This window comes from Rhineura floridana, chromosome 18, assembly GCF_030035675.1.
Source record: "Rhineura floridana isolate rRhiFlo1 chromosome 18, rRhiFlo1.hap2, whole genome shotgun sequence".
NCBI classification, from domain to species: Eukaryota; Metazoa; Chordata; class Lepidosauria; order Squamata; family Rhineuridae; genus Rhineura; species Rhineura floridana.
Window position 1 is genome coordinate 8,676,942 of NC_084497.1, and position 19,615 is coordinate 8,696,556.

The 19,615-nt window shown below is 45.7% G+C and overlaps 1 protein-coding gene across 1 annotated transcript; it reads left to right on the top strand.

Moving 5' to 3' along the window:
* The first annotated feature begins 206 nt into the window (after window positions 1-206).
* LOC133372787 (mucin-16-like) lies at window positions 207-14,585 on the top strand. The gene is made up of 10 exons (XM_061601854.1): window positions 207-354; window positions 684-820; window positions 1,969-2,036; window positions 4,460-4,614; window positions 5,435-5,598; window positions 6,003-6,070; window positions 7,987-8,156; window positions 8,815-8,853; window positions 11,308-11,387; window positions 14,499-14,585. Exons 1-10 carry the CDS (start codon window positions 207-209, stop codon window positions 14,583-14,585), a joined length of 1,116 nt encoding a protein of 371 aa, XP_061457838.1.
* The last annotated feature ends 5,030 nt before the right edge of the window (window positions 14,586-19,615 follow it).

Below are 19,615 nucleotides of genomic sequence, written 5' to 3' on the forward strand. Positions count from 1 at the left end.
ATGAATTTTTATTTTATTTTATATTGGTGTGATTGTAAGCCTGGGAAAGCATGGTATTTACATTTAAAATAAGTAAATGTAATAAATATAATGAAATAAACATCCAGAGAAAGCCTTGTATCCCCCCAACAGAGCAGGGGAGGTATATATTCTACCTAACATGCAGTTGCATTTTTTTTAGGGATCCACAAATTAGGCTTGCCATGATGGTGGACACTCTTTGCACCTTCCGGAGAGAACTTCTCTCCACCCCCTTCGACCGCGTGAGGGTTTATCATGAGCTGAGCAACCTGACGGTGGGCAGCACCAAACTTGGGCACTACAGCATGAAGAACGGCACCCTCTATGTAAACGGTAAACATGCTTTTAGCCGGAGCCTGGCTGGAAGCACCCATGGTCATGCACAGGATAGCCCCATTGAAATGCACGAGCTTAAGTCAGTGATGTCCATTAATTTCAGTGGGCCAACTTTACAGTGGTGGGGAGCCTGAGGATGGTTCCAAGGGCCAGATAGAAAAGCCTGGAGGGCCACATTTGATTCCCATCCCTCGTCTACTCTGAAGATGACTTAGTTGGATACTTATCTATTTTCAAAACAAAAACAGAATCCTCTTCTTAAAAAAACACCCAATAACAATTATCTGCTTATATATTTACAATCTGCTTCTTCAAACTCCGTTCAGGATACCCGCCGTCCCCTACCGGAGCTCCAGAGGGGGTGGGTTACGGGCTCGGCTTCACAATCATCAACAAGAACTTGACCCACACAGATCCATCATCTCCAGAATACCAACGCCTGCAGTCTGCCATCAGCGACGAGGTGAGGGCTTGCGGTTTGGATTCCCCGATCCCAAACAGGCAACGGAAGGATCTGTCAGTTTCGGTCCCCTCTGTTTCACATGTTCCCCAATCACAAATTCAGTTCTCTGATATTTGCAAATATATACATTTTTGTAAACATTGCTTAGTTGGCGTTCTGCATCGCAAAATTCAGATAAGTGTGGCTTTCAAAGTATTTTGCTTTCTCATGCTGTTTTGGAAAGTGCAAATTTGATAGATCCAGCTTGAAATGTCAACAGAATCAAAATTATCACCCAGCCCTATCCCAGACAGAAGTGAATTTTTGTGGGGGCAGGTGATTGGTAGTTCAGGGAGATAATTCCTCTCCCCCTCCAGTTATGGGCCTCATTCACTTCCTTCAGTTCCCTTATATTAATGTGTTGTTGCTTTTTAAAATTAGGATCCTCAATCCTCACCTCCAACCCAGCTTAAGTGCATGCAATGTTCTAACAACCTGTTACTGGCAGCAGTGTCATGGCAAATACAGAATTGCAGGTCCCTTCACGACAGTCACAGCTATGCCCCCTTTGCTCTTTTTTTGCTGGGTTGAGGAGGAGATCCTTGTTAATGCCTTCTTCCACAATAACAGATGACCTAGGAGCCAATAAGCATGAAAGGAGAAAGTGTTCGCTATTGAAGAGAGTCTTCTCAGTGGCTGACTCACCTCCTTTCACTCTGATTTGCTCCAGACAGCATGAAAGGACAAGGAAGCACCTGAGAAGACTCTTCTCAGTGGCCAACACACTCCCCTTTTGTGCTGATTGGCTCGTAGGATGCTGGGGACATAGGGTCCTACTGGGACCCGGCTCCCAAAAAAGTAAGAGTCTAAGACCCCCTGAGATCCCAGACAACTACAGCCCTGCTTACAGGCAGTGAGCATATTTTCCTCTGGCTTTTTACTCTGTGGGAGGGGTGGAAAGGCCGTAGCTCAGTGGTAGAGCATCTGCTCTGCATGCAGAAGGCCCCAGGTTCAATCCCCAATGGCATCTTCAAGTAGGGCTAGGGGAGACCCCATGTGATAAACAGCAAGGAGAGTGGGTGGCTAGATCACGTACCACAAGGGAGGAGATGGAAGGGGCTGATTTCATCCCAGCAGAGCCTAATTTCCTTCTGTTAAACCCATTTCAGTTAAATCAGGTCTTCCTCCGGAGCGCCATCCGAAATGGATTCAACATTTGCAAAGTCACTGGACTGAGGTCAGTGTGATCTTCGCAAAAGGCAGGGGGAAACGGTGCTGTTGGTTGTTCAGGTTTCCTGGACATCTATCTAATCTGTCATAGAATCATAGAATGGTAGAGTTGGAAGGGGTCTACAAGGCCATCCAGTCCAACCCCCTGCTCAATGCAGGAATTCAAGTTAAAGCATTCCCGACAGGTGGCTGTCCAGCTGCCTCTTTAATGCCTCCAATGTTGGAGAGCCCACCACCTCCCTAGGTCTTTGGTCCCATTGCTGTACCGCTCTAACAGTTAGAAAGTTTTTCTTGATGTTCAGTTCAAATCTGGCTTCCTGTACCTTGAGCTCCTTATTCCATGTCCTACACTCTGGGACAATCAAGAAGATTTATGTCAGGGCTGGGGAACCTGCAGTCCACCTGGATGTCACAAGACCAACTCGCATCATCATCCCTTACTGTCGACCATGCCGGCTGGAGCTGATGGGAGCTGAACTCCAACGACATCTTGAGGGCTACAGATGAGAACTCCAGTAGAGCTCTGAAGGATCAGGCCAAAGGAGGCCCATCTAGTCCAACCTGGCCTTCTCACAGTGGCCAACCAGGCACCTCAAAGCAAAACCCACAAGCAGGGTCTGGGCACAACAGCAGCTCTCCCCCACTTATGATTCCAAGCAACTGGTCTTCAGAGGCACACTGGTTACCAACAGTGGAAGGAGGACATGACCATGGTGGCTAGTAGCCACTGATAGCCTTCCCCTCCTCCATGAATTTGTATAATCCTCTTTCTGCAGCAATCCAAGTTGGTGGCCATCACTGGCTCCTGTAGGAGTGAATTCCATCGTTTTAACTATGCATTGCTTGAAGAAGGACCTTCCTTTGTCTGTTTCTGCATCTTCCAACATTCAGCGTCGTCAGAGGTCCATGAGTTGAGAGAGGGAAAAGCTTCTCTCGACCCACTTCCTCCATGCCATGCACAACTTTATGTGCCTCTATCATGTCCCCCAGTTTGACTCACCTTTTCTCTAAACTAAAAAGCCCAGATCTGTTCTCATTTCTACATCCCACCCTCGCTCTGAGGAGCTGAGGGCAGGGACTTCAGAGAACAGAACCCCAACCTGGCCACAGATGGTGCCATCCCAGACGTCGTTGGGCTCCAAATCCCTGACCATTGGCCTTGTTGGCTGGGGCTGAAGGGAGTTGTAGTCAAACAGCATCTGAAGGGCACCTTCTTGACTACCCCAGATGTGGTTGGCCAGGTTTACCTGGTTGGCCACTGTGAGAACAGGATGCTGGACTAGATGGGCCACTGGCCTGATCCAGCAGGCTCTTCTTATGTTCTTATGGATAGATTCCACTGATGCTCCTTTAACATAATAATCAGTTTCTAATCATAGGACATGTCTTGAACATTTTCACACTGTGCACATTTTTTCAAATAACCTTTGCTTATGCTCTTTAAAATGTAATGATACATCCACACCATGCATTTAAAGGTCATTTAAGCACATGCCTTCTCCAAAGAATCCTGGGTCGTTTTCCTTCGACAAAGCTACAAATCCCAGCACCCTTAACAAACTACAGTTCCCAGGACTCTTTGATTTGGAATGGCGGTGTTATATTTTTGGGTTGAATCCATCTACTCAGAGAAGACCTATTGAAATTACTGAACCCAATTTACTGATGTCCATCACTTCCAATGGGTCTCTTCTCAGTAGGACTAAGGTTGGCTACAACCTATTTATTTCAGCTATGAATCACTTCCTATGAAGCATCTCAAAGCGATTTAAACACACATATAAAACAACTGCATATATAAAAAAGAATTTCAAATAAATTAATATATCGGCTGGTAAGGGTGGAAAGATCTGGCCGTTTTAGTTCAGTATCTCATTCTTTCAACCTTTCTGCAGCATTGAAGTCCTCAGGAAAATTCTTCAGCATTCTAGTACGAATTTATCCTAATGCACACACATTTTTGCATGCCATTTTGACTCAGGTACATATTTTTGCTAGCCATTTCTTGTAATATTTTTGTATCTCATGTTCGCCAAGAGGTTCATTTTTCTTCACATTTACCCCTAAAAGATGCATTTTTGCAAACAGTGCTTCGTTAGAGAACTGCATTGCAAAAATTCGGGGAAGAGCAAATTTTGAAGGATATCAGCTCCCATGTTGTTTTGGAAATTGTAGATTTGATCAATTCGGCTTTCAATGTGATTTGCACAAGTTTCCCTCCTCTTCCTACCTACTGGGATAAAAACATGCGTTTAGAAGGCTTGCTGAAACTGGTGCAAAAAAGACAATGAAGGCCTCTTCACTTGTTTGAGAACTAATGGGAGGGGGTTCCAATTTGTAGGGATTTAAATATATTTTTCAGCACTTTTGGGGGTTTGGGTCACTTTTGTTCAGAAATCCTCTTGTCCTCCTCTCGCCCCCAATTTGCAGGTATGGCTCCATTGTGGTTGACTGCAACTGCTACTTTGATCCCGAAATGAACATCGACCAAGACACCATTACGGAAACTTTTCAGCAAGCGACGAAGAACTCCACGTCCCAGTGGCTGGGCAATCAGTTCCAACTCAAGGGTGTGATTGTGCGAGGTACGTCAGTTTGACATCAAGTTAAATAGCCATCATGGTTACAAAGGCCTCAATCCTTTTTAAAAAAACTTCATAACTGTTCCTTTCCTGTCAGTTACATCCCATCATTAACCGCCACTAATTTTCTTTTATTAATAATATAACAAATTAATAAAAGAAAATAGTGGCGGTTAATGATGGGATGTAACGGACGGGAAAGGAACGTTTATGAAGTTTTTACATTATTTTATTATTATTTAAATTTATATCCCGCCCTTCCTCTCAGAGATTTCCCACTCTTCCTGTAAGGCAGGTGTGGGGAAGTCTGTGGCCCTTCAGATGTGGCTGAACTACAACTCCCATTGTCCCTGGCCACTGGCCATGCTTGCTGGGGCTGAGGAGAGTGGTAGTTCAGCCACATCTGGAGAGTCACAGGTGTTCCCCACACTGGCTGTTAAGGAGCTCAGAAATGACTCACTCTGGCAAATAAAGAGATTAAAGGCAAAGATCACAACATAAATTAATGGTTGGGTGGGGAGAATTATATTTTTTCCCTTTTCTGTCCTTGAACTGTGATAATGTATCTGGCTTGCTTGGATGTGGGTTGCAGAGATGTGGGAGAATGTGTCTGAGCAGGAATTTGACTTTTGTGTCACTGGAATGCTCCACCCACTTTTGCCTCTGGCTCCGCCCAGCACTGGCATGCAACCTCCGGAATGTTGCCCATGAGGGAATGTGGCCCTTTGGCCTCCCCCAGTGCAGAAAACGCTGAGCTAGATGGACCAATGATTTCACTTGATGAAAGGCAACTTTGCTCCTCAAGTCTTCCTTTCCCCTTCAGGTCCTGAACCAATTGTTGAGGCTCTCACCAACGCTCCTCCACCTCAGCTCAAGCTGAAGGACTTCACTGTAAGTTTTACCACCACCAACCTGCCCTACACAGCAGAAATGGAGGATTCGAACTCGGACGTCTACTGGCACACCAAAATAAGCATGGAGAGCAAGGTAAATGGCACAGAGCAGACGGAAGCTGGAGACGAGGAAGAGAGAACCTCAGGCCCAGAGGCCTAAGGCAACCCTCCAGACCTCCCTCTGTATAACCCTCAGGCCACGCCCCTCACAACAGGCCATGCCCCCTCTTCCCAGGCCACGCCCCACACCAGCCCAACTTTGCGCCTTCCTTGAGCATTTTTGCCTGGTTGGAACACATCAGATCATGCCTCTTCCTTGCCTCGATGGCGGACAGAGAGGGGTGTGTCAAACCTCGATTTCTGTACACAAAGATTTCCACAGGGCATGCCCACATCGTGTGCCTTGAAGAGGGATTGTCAGCATTGTTCCATTTCTCTCTCTCTCCTGTGACATCCAACTCTTATTAATTGCACCTTCCACTTTTTTGCTTTGAACAGCTCAGCCAGCTCTACCGCCGCAGCGACTTAGGGACAGATTTCATTCACTGCTCCGTGGAAAACTTCAGGTGTGTTTTGAAATGGAGGGTGAAGTTCCTTTATATTTTATACTTTTTTTTGGATGGAGAATTGTGGCAAGTCAGTGCATAGACTCAGGTGGGGAGGCTCCAGCCTTCAGGCCAAATGTGGCCCTCAGGGCTTTGCCTATACCACATACCTTGTCTGCATGTTCTTGTCTGCATGTTCCTCTCTGGAATGCGTGTTGTATTGGAATAATACCTCCTACTTGCCTCATTGGAGATGTCTGTATCAAAACCTCTGGGTTTTATCAAGTGCTAGTCTGACTCAGAGCAGACTGATTGGAATTATTTATTTATTTATTACATTTCTATCCCACCTTTCCCCTGAGGTGCTCAAGGCGGTGTATATTGTCACAACAACAACCCTGCGAGGTAGGTTAGGTTGAGAGGGAGAGTGATGGGCCCATCTGGAGGGCCACAGATGTTCCCCCATCCCTGCCGTAAGAACAAGCATTCCCTACCACATGCAAGAGATGGAGGAATGCCTCTATTTAGAAGAAGCATTCCCTCCTGAGAAAGGGGAATGCCTCTTACAGAGAGGGATGGGAGACATCTGTGGTCCTCCAGATGTTGCTGGACTCTGATGCCCAACAGCCTCAGTTGCCAACATGTCCAGTGGTCAGGAATGATGGGAGTTGTATTCCAAAACCTAGAGGGTGCTATGTTGGTATCCCGCCCCCATGAGCTTCCAAAACAGGGCCAGCTCCAAGGTTTTGAGGGCTCAGGCGCAAGGTATCCAAAGGACGACCCATGTCTGATTGAGACCATCTCCTCTTCACCTTGGCATGGGCTTTTTTTGTTTTTTTATAATTTTAACAGGTTTATCTGTTTTTTAAACCTGTTTTAAAAACAAATTGTACAAAATCAAGTACAAAAATAGCAACAGATCAACAGAACTGTCATGGCTGACAAAGGTTTTACAAAAAAGAAGGAAACAAAGCTATCAGATATAAATGTATGTTCAATTTTATATTAACGAGACATATATTTTAAAATTTCTAGTAGGTACATCGGGGTTCTTTACACATTTGGTTCACAAATATTTTATAGATTAGATGAAGAAAAAGAATTAGAAAAAACATGAAGTCTGTAACACCTGTTCAAAGAGCTCCCAAGATCTTATCAGGATTGACTGCATCCTGTACTTTGATAATTCATTCATGAACTGTTCATTTTCTGGTTATAAGCAATCTGGCTGCTGTTAGAAAGTGTACGATCATTTGTAATCAGATAGGATAGAATCATTAACATAACCAAAAAGTCAGGTTAGAGGATCCATGGGAAGATCATAGCCAGTTACATATTTCAGCTGAACCAGAATCTCATCCCAAAATGTCTTGATTTTAATGGGATTTTCTGCTTTTATAACCCGCCCCGGGACCTTCTGGTGACAGGTAAGAAATCTTATCATAAATATATCTAGATAAAGAAAAAGAAATATTTCCAAAGAAGCCAGCTGCAGCTCTTTAGGATCAGGGTGTTATACTAGGGGTGGAAGTTGGCCTCGCTTTCCGTTCCGTATTGCATCTGTTGCTTGCAACGCTGTTTCCATTCTGCTGCCCAAAAAAAACCGCCTACATTATTTGTCTCACCATCTGCTGTGGCGAAATGTTGTTATTCAGTTTACATCATTCGTCACATAAACGGCATCCTCATTACGCGATCCCATCCCATTTGTCGTAAGCAATTGCTCCGTATTTGCGGACTGAAAGCAACGGCATCAGCAAATACTGATCCTGTTCACTGGATTGATTTCCGTTCTGGACATGAGACAAAAAATGCAAACCTCAGCAACTTCCCCTCCTGTTTCCATTGCAATTGGAATTCTCCAACAGGCCTCATTAATCATGGTAGCTGACCAGCTTCTGGCTGTAACTTGCATTGCATTTGTTGATTTTACACAGTCCCACCGGCCAGAAGAATCAAACGGCGGTTGGTTCCGTCTGCACCTTCGCTATGCATTCCTCGAGGTCTTTCAACAAAGCCCTTGTGTATGACGTATTTAAAAACCAGACTGGCAAAGCTGGCTTGCTGGGGAAATACACACTAGAGGATGGAAGTCTCCTGGTCAGCGGTAAGAGGCAGTGGGCTGAGGGCACCCTTGTCAATGGGTGGTTCAATGAGTGAAAGAGAGAACTAGGTTTCAGAGGAGATGTTGAGGGTCGAATCTTCACCTGCTTCTGTACTTGGTGGATTCCCCTGCACTGTTTTTCGTTAAACTTTGAAATCTGCTCCCACAAGAGGAAGTGATTGCCACCAACTAGGCTGGCTTTAAAGGAGGGTTAGACAATGTCATGGAAGATTATTCATTTATTTTTATTTTATTACCTTTGTGCCCTGCCTTTCTTTCATCAAGAAACCCGGCATACATGTGGTTCCCAGGTGGTCTCCCATCCAGGCACTGACCAGAGCCAGACCTGCTTAGCTTCAGCAAGGCGGTGGCTTCAGACCATACCCTGGGATCCTGATAAGGCTATCAATGGCAACTGGCCAGAAAGGACATATTCTTCCTCCAGTGTCTGAGGCAGCAAATGCCTCTCAATAATATCAGGGAATAACAAGTGGGGAGTGTTGCTGTTGTGTTTGGGTCCTGCTTGCGGGCTTCCCATTGGGGCCTCTGGCTGGCCACTGTGAGGACAGGATGCTGGACTAGATACCTCCCTTTGGCCTGATCCAGCACTGCAGGGCTCTTGTTTTGCTGTTATGTTTATGTTTATGTCATTTACTTCCAGGTTATCCTTCAGCAGTGGCTCCAGAACACCACAAAGAAGGTAGAGATGTTTCTTTAGATTAGGGTTGGCTCCAGGTGTTTGGGTTTGGAGGGGGGTTGTTGATGGGTCTCCTCTTTTGGTCCTCCACTGACTTACCTCGCCATTGGGCTCTGGGAAGCTGCCCACCATTTTAATTCCCCGCCATGCCTCAAGGCAATGTGATGTCAGGCCCTTTGGGGGCATCACACAAACATAACCAAGATGGAAAGAAGGTGATGGGGGAGCCTGTGGCCCTCTGGCCCAGTGTTCTTCCACTTTGGGTCCCCCAGATGTTGCTGGACTACAGCTCCCATCATCCCTGACTGTTAGTTAACCTGGCAGGGAATGATGGGAGCTATAGCCCAACAACAAAGGCCACCGCTTCACCCCATCCCAGCTTCAGGTGGAGCCCAAGCTGAAGGAAGACTGCACTAGTCATCGTTGGGCTCCAACTTCCATTATCGTTGACCGTTGGCCATGTTGGCCGTTGGGGCTGATGGGAGATGGAGTCCAACCACACTTGGGAGGAATGCACAAGTTCCCCATTCTTGCAGAATCGTAGAATGGGAGAGTTGGTAGGACCCTAAATGGCCATCAGGTCCAACCCCCTGCTCAGTGCAGGGAACCTTAGGGACTGCCTGAACCTTATATCCCAGCTTGATCACTGAGATCCATCTGTTGGAGCATTGTTGGCCATCCCCTGTGTCAGCAAGGCTCATCTGACAAGAAGAAATGGAGCCTTCAGTGTCATTGGCCCAGTTCTCTGGAATGGTCTGCCAACAGAGATTCAGCAGGCGCCTTTAAACGCCTGCTGAAAACTTTCCTATATGTCAGCAGGCATATGCAGGCAAGTTTTGAAAGCAACACTCAAGCTAGCTCTGGATCCCTATAAGGATTCCGTTAATCCCCTAAAAATATATGAACGTAATTGCGATTAACAAAACAGAGGTTTTTATTGTATTCACAAAACATTTCGGCTTCCGCCTTCATCCAAATGCTGTTACCAAGGTGGCAGTTATAGAGCTTTGAGGATGGAATGCTCAGAGGGGCTTCCTTTGCAGAAGTTCAGTGATGCTGGTACCGTCCTCCAGGTTCAGGCCATGTGGTGCCAATGTGTCCAGAGAATATATCCAAAAGTTCTCCCTTTTAGTCAATGCTGCTGGATCTGTTGGCATCTCTATCGCTGTTATAGAAAAGTCCAACAGGCTGTGACCCTCAATGTTGAAATGTTTTGCAACTGGTTGCTCCACTTTTTTTGTTAAGATTGCCAACTTGTGGTTCCTGAAGCGCGTGCGTTGGTCAGTTGTGGTTTTACCTACGTACTGGATATGACATCCTGGTCTTTGCATTCGATGACATAAATTACATTGCAGGACCTGCAGGTGATGTTCTGTTTGATGTAACATGTCCTGCCTGTCCTAGTACTTGTAAAAGTGACTGTCTCCCTGAGGTACACATAGGTGATACAGCTTTTGGCGTAACAAGGATGAGACCCAGGATTGGTGATAGGTGGCTTAAGCACAGCTCTCACCAACAGTCTGCGCAAATTAGGAGGCTGGCGAAATGCTACAACAGGAGGCCTGCTGATGGCTTTAGCAAGATGTTCAGAGTTCATATATATGAACATTTACACGTGTTTTATATACGTTGTAAACTGCTTTGCTTTTTAAATAAATAAATAAATTAATTAATTAACCTCTCACTCAACAAAAGGAATTCACTCGTCCCTGCTGAATTCCCATGCTTAATTTCGTGTAGCTTGTAGATTCCCTGGTCCATTTTTTGTTTTCAACTCTTTCTAGTAATTATAACAGTGGTAGGGAACTTCAGACCCATATGCTGAATTTGGCTCTCTGGGCTTCACACTCTCCATAAGTGTTTCTGCCTGGTTGGGATGTGTCCTTCAACTCTTGACAATGCCTCTTCCTTGCCTGCATGGTGTCTGTGAGTGTGTGTCAAAACTAGTCTACTGTAGAAAGGTAAAATTTACATTTGTTGCTCTGCCCTCTTTTGCCTCTGGTTCTGCCCACCACCATTGGCATGTGCATCGCTTAACAATTTCCATAAATTGAATATTATCCATACATCCCATTATTATTTAACATTTATTGAATTTATAGCCTGCCCTTCCTCCCAAAGGAATCCAGGGCAGCAAACATAACAACAAAACAATTTAGCAACAAAAGAAAAGCATTTAAAAAATGTTAAAAACATTCCAAAACACAGTTACAGTTAGCAGCATTCTTTCAACCAGTGATGTCTGGGTTGCCAGGAGCAGTCTCCTTCAGCCATCCAATGTCTGGGTAAAGAGGAATGTTTTCAGATCCCTCTTGAAGGTCAATAGTGATGTAGACAGACACACCTCTCTTGGGAAGGCATTCCACAATGGGGAGCCACCACTGAAAAAGCCCTGTCAAGGGCAGTGTGTTGTTGTTCAACAGGTTTGCCAACATTTAATCCTTATTGTCTTTCCAGATTTACCTTTCTGGGCGATCATCCTCATATGTCTGTCTGTCCTCCTGGGCTTCATCCTCTTCTTCTTCATCTGCTTCCTGGTATGTTCACACTTCTCTTGAAGGCAAAGAGGAAAAGGAGGTTTTCCTAACACAAACTATGCGCACAACATTGATTCATTGGTGATGGCAGTGGGAGGCAGTTGGCATGGCCAATTACATCCAGGGTACAGAAATCCCATTTTCCCAGAACCATTTTCACAAGGGAAGGGAGGGGCTATTTGTGAGTAGTCTGTGAGTTTGCTGACAGAGGCAGATCTTGGAGGAGAGGATCCCAAAGGCAGTTAATTTCAGCACCTCTCCCTCAGCCAAATGGAGTAGTTTTCACAGCCAGGCCTTCAGAGGAGGCTTTTCCGCCTCACCTTTCCTTCTGGTACAGCCAGTAACGAGTGTAGTGGCAAATTCAGAAGTGCAGGGTCCTTCACGATAGCAGAGATGGAAGGAACCATCAAATTCGTTCTGTGTCTCATTTTTTAAAAATATTAAATTCAGTTCTGCACCAATTTGTGAATATTTTTTTAAAAAATACTCAAGAAAATTCTTCAGCATTTTATTGGGAATTTGTCCTAGTCAATGCCTTTGTGTATGTAGTTCTGACTAATGTACATGCTTTTTCAAGCAATTTATCCTAACACTTTGCTATGCTATTTTCACCAACATATTCATTTTTGCGCACACTTCCCCCTAACGCATGCATTTTTGTAAACATTGTTTGGTTGGCGACCTTCATTGTAAAATTCAAATCAGTGCAAATTTGGGATGATGGCTGTGTTTCGGTTCCCATATTGTTTTGGAAAGTGCGAATTTGATATATGTGGCTTGAAATGCAAACGGAATCAGATTTCCCTGCCATCCCCACATGATCCCCTTTTTTGCTGTTGGATTGAGAATGAGATCATTGTCAATGCCTTCTCCCACAACTACAGACATCGCTAGGAGCCAATAAGCATGAAAGAGGAGAGTGTTAGCTGCTGAGAAGAGTCTTCCTTCTTTCACTGTGATTGGCTCCGATCAAGACAGGACAAGGAAGCATGCTGGAAGACTTTTCTCAGTGACCACTAACACACTTCCCTTTCATGCTGATTGGCTCATAGGATGCTGGAAACATAGGGACCCTACTGGGCCTGCTCCCAAAAAAGTAAGTGGTCTAAGACACCCCCCCCAAGTCCCCAAATGACTACACTGCTGGGAGTTTGCTGTGTCACCTCTCTGTCTGACATAGGGCTCATCCAAATGGAGCGGGATATTCCACGTTTTCTCACGTTTCTCCCTGGCCGGGAGAAAATCTTAACCAGTCAAAAAAAAAACATTCTGACTGATTAAAGCTGAAAAAACTTCATCTAAGACAAGAGCTTGTCTCAGAGGCAGCACAGGCGAATCACCCTTCCCGGAAGTCTCTATATTCCACGTTTTCCATGTTCGGTTTGTCATCTGACAATCCTCACTTTGCCTGTTATTCGCTCTTTCCCAATAAAAAAACCACGGTTCTTTTTGTGCCCACACACGCAGCAGGAAGATCCGTATATTCTTTCCATTTTTTCCCAGCTCCTCCTGTAAGACCACCCCCTATCAGCCAATTGGCCCACAAAAAATGACGTGTGCTCCTCTCCCCCTTTGCAACGAAGCACAAAACGCGAGCGCGGAAGTTTGAATTTCCTGTGGCTGTAATGGAGTTTCTTTGCCGCTCGCCACTCTGGAGCATTTGTATTTCTGTTAGCTCATATTTGCGATATTTTGCAAAACCAACTGTATGCTTTTCTACCTTTACGCATGTTAACGTTTCTGGAGATACATTTCAAAAAAGGAAAAACCTGCATGAAATAAGAGCTTATATCCAGCTACTATTTGGGTTCCTATCGCATTGTACATAACTATATTTCGCTTTCATGAATTCAAGCTGCCATAAACATCAAGCAGCAAAAGAGAACATTAGTTCTTGCATGAAGGGATCCATCATTATACTTTGCAACTGTTTACACTTCAATGTGAAATTAACAAGCAGGCAGAAGCAGCAGCTCTGCAGAGAGAGAAAAAACTTCCTTCTTTCATCCTTAAGAGGGGCAGCATAATTTGAAAGGGAAGAAGGGGCGGGAGAGAGAAAAGGGAAAAAAAACCCTAAAAGATCTTAAAAGCCCGGTAGAGCGTGGTGTTCAGGGCCAGATCTGTGCCAATCTCCTTCGCCCTGGAGCCAGCATGAAGCAAAGGAGGCTTTCTTGTGGCTACTGCCATTTGCTGCCGGGCCAGTGCAGCCAACCGATCAGCTGTGAGGCGGCTGGCGATCAGCTGGTGGGCTGCTTGGCACACCCCCCTGCCTTTTGTCACGGCTACTGCCCCTGGCTTCCATCAGCCTGGGCAGTGCAGTGACCCGAGCTGTGGCTGACGACCAGCTGGCCGGCGGTCCACTGCGGCCTGCCACTCCTCGCTAGCTTGCGCAGAAGTGGAAAGATGAATTAGGCTGGCAACCACCACTTCTTTCTTCTCTACCTACAACGTGTCTGCGTAAACTGCAGTACCTCCTTGTGTGCAAATGCGGAAATGCACATTTCTGCATCGGAGAAGTACAACGTAACATCCTGTGGCTCTGATTGGTTCAGTTTCCCGGGCTTTTCCAAGCACATTCGCGCACATGCGCACAAGTGAAAATCCATGATTGGTTGGTAAAGACGGAAGGGGTACTGGGACACGCCTAAGGTCCCCCTATGGACCGCCTACATCTCTATAAACCGCGGTTTTGCATCCGAGCCCCTAATGTTGCAGCGGATGATTACCGGTTTAAAAAAGCAAATCGCATTGTTGCCAGTATTGGAAGGAGCGGATTTAACCCGTGAAAATGCGTAACAGTGCGAGACATCATTTGGACGACCGAAAAATAATGAACACACATAGCGGGCGTGTCACACATTTTGCAGTCGTCTGGATGAGCCCATAGCTAGATGGAATGATTTGTCCCAGCCATGCGACGAAGGGGGCCACACTGTCTCACCTCTGTCAACGTTAGATGGATTGGTTTGTCCTAGCCAGGCCAATGGAAGGGCCCTCGCTGTCTTGCCTCATGGCCAAGTTCTGGGGAAGAAGTGACAGGGTGGGTGGGGCGATGCCTGTGCATCTGTGTTTTAAAATGCATTTATTTCTCCTTATTTTCTGGACAATCAGATTGCCTTCTGCCTGCGGAAGGGAGCCGGCAAGTACCAACTCCAGCAGAACATCTTTGGCACTTATTTTCCACACCTGGACATGTGAGAAAACGCAATGACGAATCTGGACATTTTGAGGGGCTTGACTCTCCAGACCCCATACTTGTGGGGGGCTCCTTTTGCTCACCACTCCCCCTCCATCCTCCACCTGAATGCTTGATGCAGCTAGATTGGATGGGCTGGTTCAGACATCAACTTGCCTTAGACAAAAAAGAGAGAAACGCAACCTTGATTTTTGGCATTAAGCCTCAGCAATTCCACGGAAGACTGCCGGATTCAGGAGTCCGAAGAATGGGGCAGCTGGCTGGCTCCATTCTTATTTATTTATTAACACACTGTGGAGTTTGGAGTGCCTTTGCAGCAGCCACAAAATTAGATTATTTAAGTATTGCAGATGAGTTCTGCCTGGGATGCAGATCAGTGTTAAGTATCCCCCCCCCATTATTTGAAATGTCAAGATGATCCTGAGTTAAAAGAGGTTCAAACTGTATTGCACTTTAGATTTCATTCTATTTAATAATAATAATAATAATAATAATAATAATAATAATAATAATAAATAGTTTAGCTCAGGGGTGGGGAAGCTCTTTAAGCCTGAGGGCCACATTCCATCATGGGCAATCTTCCGAGGGCCACATGATGGTGGTGGGCGGGGCCAGAGGCCAAAAGTTGCCCGGATGATTAATCTTATCTTTGTTCAATAGGCTGAGTTCAAAAAAATCAGAGGTTCCACTGATCTTTCCGTCCACTAAGAGGCATTATCAGAGTCCTAGAGCACATTCCAGCAAGGATGCGTGTGTAGCAGGGCCTTTGGGGGTGTGGCCTGGGGGGAGACTCCCAAGGGCCAGAAGAAGAGACCGGTGGGGACGCATCCAGCCCTTGAACTGCAGCTTCATCAGCCCTGTTTTAGCTAAACAGATGCAATGTTTAGTGATTGTTGGCAGATAATGATTTTGTCTTTGAAGTAGGGATGCTCTTCTTGAGATGTTTGCTAAAATGGAACAGTAATTTCTCCCCAGACAGGGGCTATGGAGTGAGGAACAGATTCCAAAATAATATATATGCATATCAGCAATTGATCTGAAGATTTCCCCCCCTTTCATTTCATTTTTAAATATATGTTTAAAATGTTTCTGATGTCTTACAAATCAATCAATAAACAGCAAGCTGGGGAAAAAACATACTGAAGCTGCTATAACTGATTTATATCTGGAATCTAAAGTCACCTTAAAAAAAAACAAAAAGCACAACCCAGCATTGAACACACACCATAACATGACAACACCACTCATAACCTGTCATGTCCCAGTAATGTATATTTCTTTGTGGAAGAGCCACGGAAAACACAGAAGTGGAAAATCCAGTTTCTAGACTAGGACTCCTTAATCTTCAAATTGCTGAATGACGGCCACATCAAAGAGGGTAAGCCCTCTTGATTTATGTGATTGTCACGTAAAAAACCCCCGGCAAGCCCTCTTGATTTATGATTGTCATACGAAAGCGAGAGCCAATCCTTGCCCTCTGCTGCCTCCTAGAGGGGAGCACTAGATCTAACAGTCTTAAAGTGAACAGGAGGGTAGATTTTGGCTGAACATTGGGGGGAAATCTTGATGGTTTGGCAACAGGGTAGATTACCCAGAAGGGCGAGGGTGGTTCTTCCTCACCGGAGGTCTTCCAACAGTGTCTGTTGGGGATGCTGTGTCTCTGGATTCCCTGCATTGAGCAGGGTAGGAGTGGTCTGAATAGCCTCTGATGACCCCTTGAACTCAAGGATTCTATGAACTATACATTAACATTGGAGGCTAGAAATAAGAAATACATCTGGCAATCGTCAATAGAGAGAGAAAACTACCGTCCCTTCGCTCAGTTCTGCTGTTACTAAATGTTAAGGCCCGAAAATGGCTTTAAACTGGATTGCGTAAAACAGGCAGGTGAGCAATTAACATAATTTTTACCTTTGTACAACAGGCTAGTTTCTGCACACGCTTGCATGCCCCCCCTCCATCTTCCATCCAGGCAAGCCAGAGACACTATCAGAGTTCAACTGCACATTTCCAGTCAGGCAGAAACAGTCAAAGAGGGTGTGAAGCAAGGTGTGACCTGGGGAGAGGGGTTGCAGCCTGGGGCCAGGCAGAGAAGCCTAGATGCCACATTTGCCCGTCTGGGCCTGAGAATCCTCACACCTGACTTCAAGGAGTCCCTGTTCTGTAACTATATCTCAACGTCAGCAAAGCTTTTGACAAAGTGCCTCATGATACTCTGATTAGGAAGCTAGCTAAATGTGGACTGGATGGAACAACTGTCAGGTGGATCCACCGTTGGCTCCAGAATCGTATTCAAAGAGTGCTTATCGATGGCTCCTTCTCAAACTGGGTGGTGGTGGTCATGAGTGGTTGTGGTCCCAGTGCTCTTAAAAACCTAAGGCATGCCTTCTCTTTTCCCACGTAAAGTCCACTTTTTGGAACTGGTGGGCAAAATAACCCCACAGATCCTATATTGACGATATTCTTGATACTGAGTATTTATTTTATGATTCCCAGCATGTTCGATCTGTGGTGACATTTGGGAGCTGGGCAATTGCAAAATTACTATATAAGAAAAAAAAATATTTTATAAGGCGGTACTGATAATAACTAGGTTATTTGAGAATAAAAATCCCATTGACATATTTCACAAAGAGCCAAAGATAATGGGACCGGCGTACTCATTAACTTGGAAGGATAATGATCATTGTAAGAGTCCCAGACACAGTGTAAAATGTCACCAAACACCATATGGGTTCAAAATCAGCCTTGTTCCAGAAGAAAAGGAACTCATTTTTATCTCTGCCATCTCAGTCACAGGAGGAAATGCCAGACTTCCATTTTTAAGAGATACTCTCATTCCCTCCATGATTCCGGATAAAGATGTGAAGTCCCAGATATGGGGCATTGAGACAACCTGCAGTCAAGTAAGAGCAGATTATAGGAAAAGAGTGGAGGAGGACTGTCAACAAAAAATCGAGCAACAGATCTGGAAAGAACTTTCCTCCCCCCAAGGAATATAATCTTAGTGCTCCTCTGGGGGCCTCGGTGACTAGTGCAGGATGGTTACACAGAAGGTATCTTTGCCCCGAAGAATTGGGATACGTATCTACAATGATACCATAAAGTGCAACAGCCAAAAAGGTGCTTGCTAAGCCCCCAGAAAGAACTGGCTCCATCTTTGAGGACAAGATTTGGGAGTTGAACCGGATCATTGAGTTAAATGGACAAGCACCTTTCCAAGATGGTCCGTTAACTAGAACCCCTTTCTCAATTAGATGTTTGCCCATGGGTTAATCAGAAAGTTACAGATACAGCAAATGACCTGCTTAAAATACTCACGTGGAACATAGCTGGATGGGCCTTTAAGCAAAGTAGTCCTGAGGTTCTCAACTTTTAAAGAGATTATGATGTGATTTTTATCCAGGAAACCTGGTCCACTAAAAATAATAATAATCTGAATGGGTTCTTGGTAAACAATGCATTGGCCAGCAAAGGAAAAGGTAGACCTAAGGCAGGCTTGGCAATATTGATATCTACATCTCTTCAATAAATATTAAGTGGCTTGGCCCATGTGGAACAATCACAGTGGCTGGCTTATTGGAGTTCAGAACGATGTCCTTTTCGTTGATTAATGTTTATTTCCCCCCCCCCCTTCAAGGAATGGTATAAAACAGGCCTGGGATGATTTGGAGAAATATCTAATCTAGAATCTACATATCTCAGAGCTTATTTAATTATAATGTGTCAGGCCCAGGATGTGACTCAGGAGCCAGACCAACGATTGTAGTTAATCCGTGTTTTATTAGGGTAATGTCCAAACAAAGACTGCGTTTTCTCATGAAGCAATACAGGGATACAGGTCCTGCGGCATTGGGAGAAAGTTGACAGAGCAAGGGACTTCTTCCTGCCTGTTCTTTAAGAAGGGGCCAAACGGGCGTGCAATCTTTCGCTCCTCCTTAACTGCCCCTCAGGTACTGCCCGCCTTCCCCCCTTCTCTCCTGTCTTTTCAGCTGTCTGCGTGTGCGCGGTGAGGGGGGAAGCATCACCCCCTCCTCTTCTGAAGTTTCCGATTCCAGGATGGGGGATAGGGGAGGGGCTGATGGTAAACTGCCTCCCCGCTTTTCGGCTGTGAGCAGCCCTCCCTCTTCCCCCTCTTGCTCTGAGCCTGAAAGAGGGGGAGGCGTGAGAATGTCCAGGGAGGGCTCAGGCTCCCCGTTGCTAAGCGACCTTATCACTGGCAGTTCCTCTGTTTCGTCTTCGCTCCAAAGGGGGGAAGTTCCTCCCCCTTCCCTCTGCCATCCATCCGAATACTCTTCTCCCAACTCTCCGGGATCCAGCTCCCCGGGATTGGGACCCCAGCTCTGCCTTCCGACACCATCCCCCCTCCCAGGCTGTGCCCCCCTCCCCTTGTCTGGCTTGGGACGGTGGGGAAAACGTTGATGGAAAAGTTTTACCAATTCTGGAGCATGCACATCAGCTGCATCTTCCCATGATCTGTCAGCCACCCCATAGCCTTTCCAGTGAATCAAGTACTGCAGCTTGTGGCGTCTGATCCTGGAATCTAAGATCTCCTCAACTTCAAACTCAAGCTGCTCATTTACCAGGAGTGGAGCTCCGGGAGGTTCCTCCGGCCGTAACTCACTGGGAGGGGCGGCTTTCGTTAAGAGGGATCGATGGAACACAGGATGTATTTTAAACGTGTCAGGCAGCTTCAGTCGGTACGCCACGGGATTGATTTGAGTTTCTATTTTGAAAGGACCCACCCTGTTGTCTTGTAATTTTCTACATTTGCCCAGCATCTGGAGGAAGCGGGTGGACAGCCATACCTGGTCTCCCGGTTGAAGGGGGGGGGCCCTCCTTCCTGTGCAGGTCAGCAACTCGCTTGTACTCCATTTTGGCTTCATTTAACTGCTGTTTCAGTGTATGTTGCGCCGCTTGCAATTCCTTAAGGAAGTTCTCAGCTGCCGGTACCAGCATTCCTTCTGAGCTGCTTGGAAAGACTTTAGGATGGAATCCATAATTAGCGAAGAACGGGGTTTGTTGAGTGCTG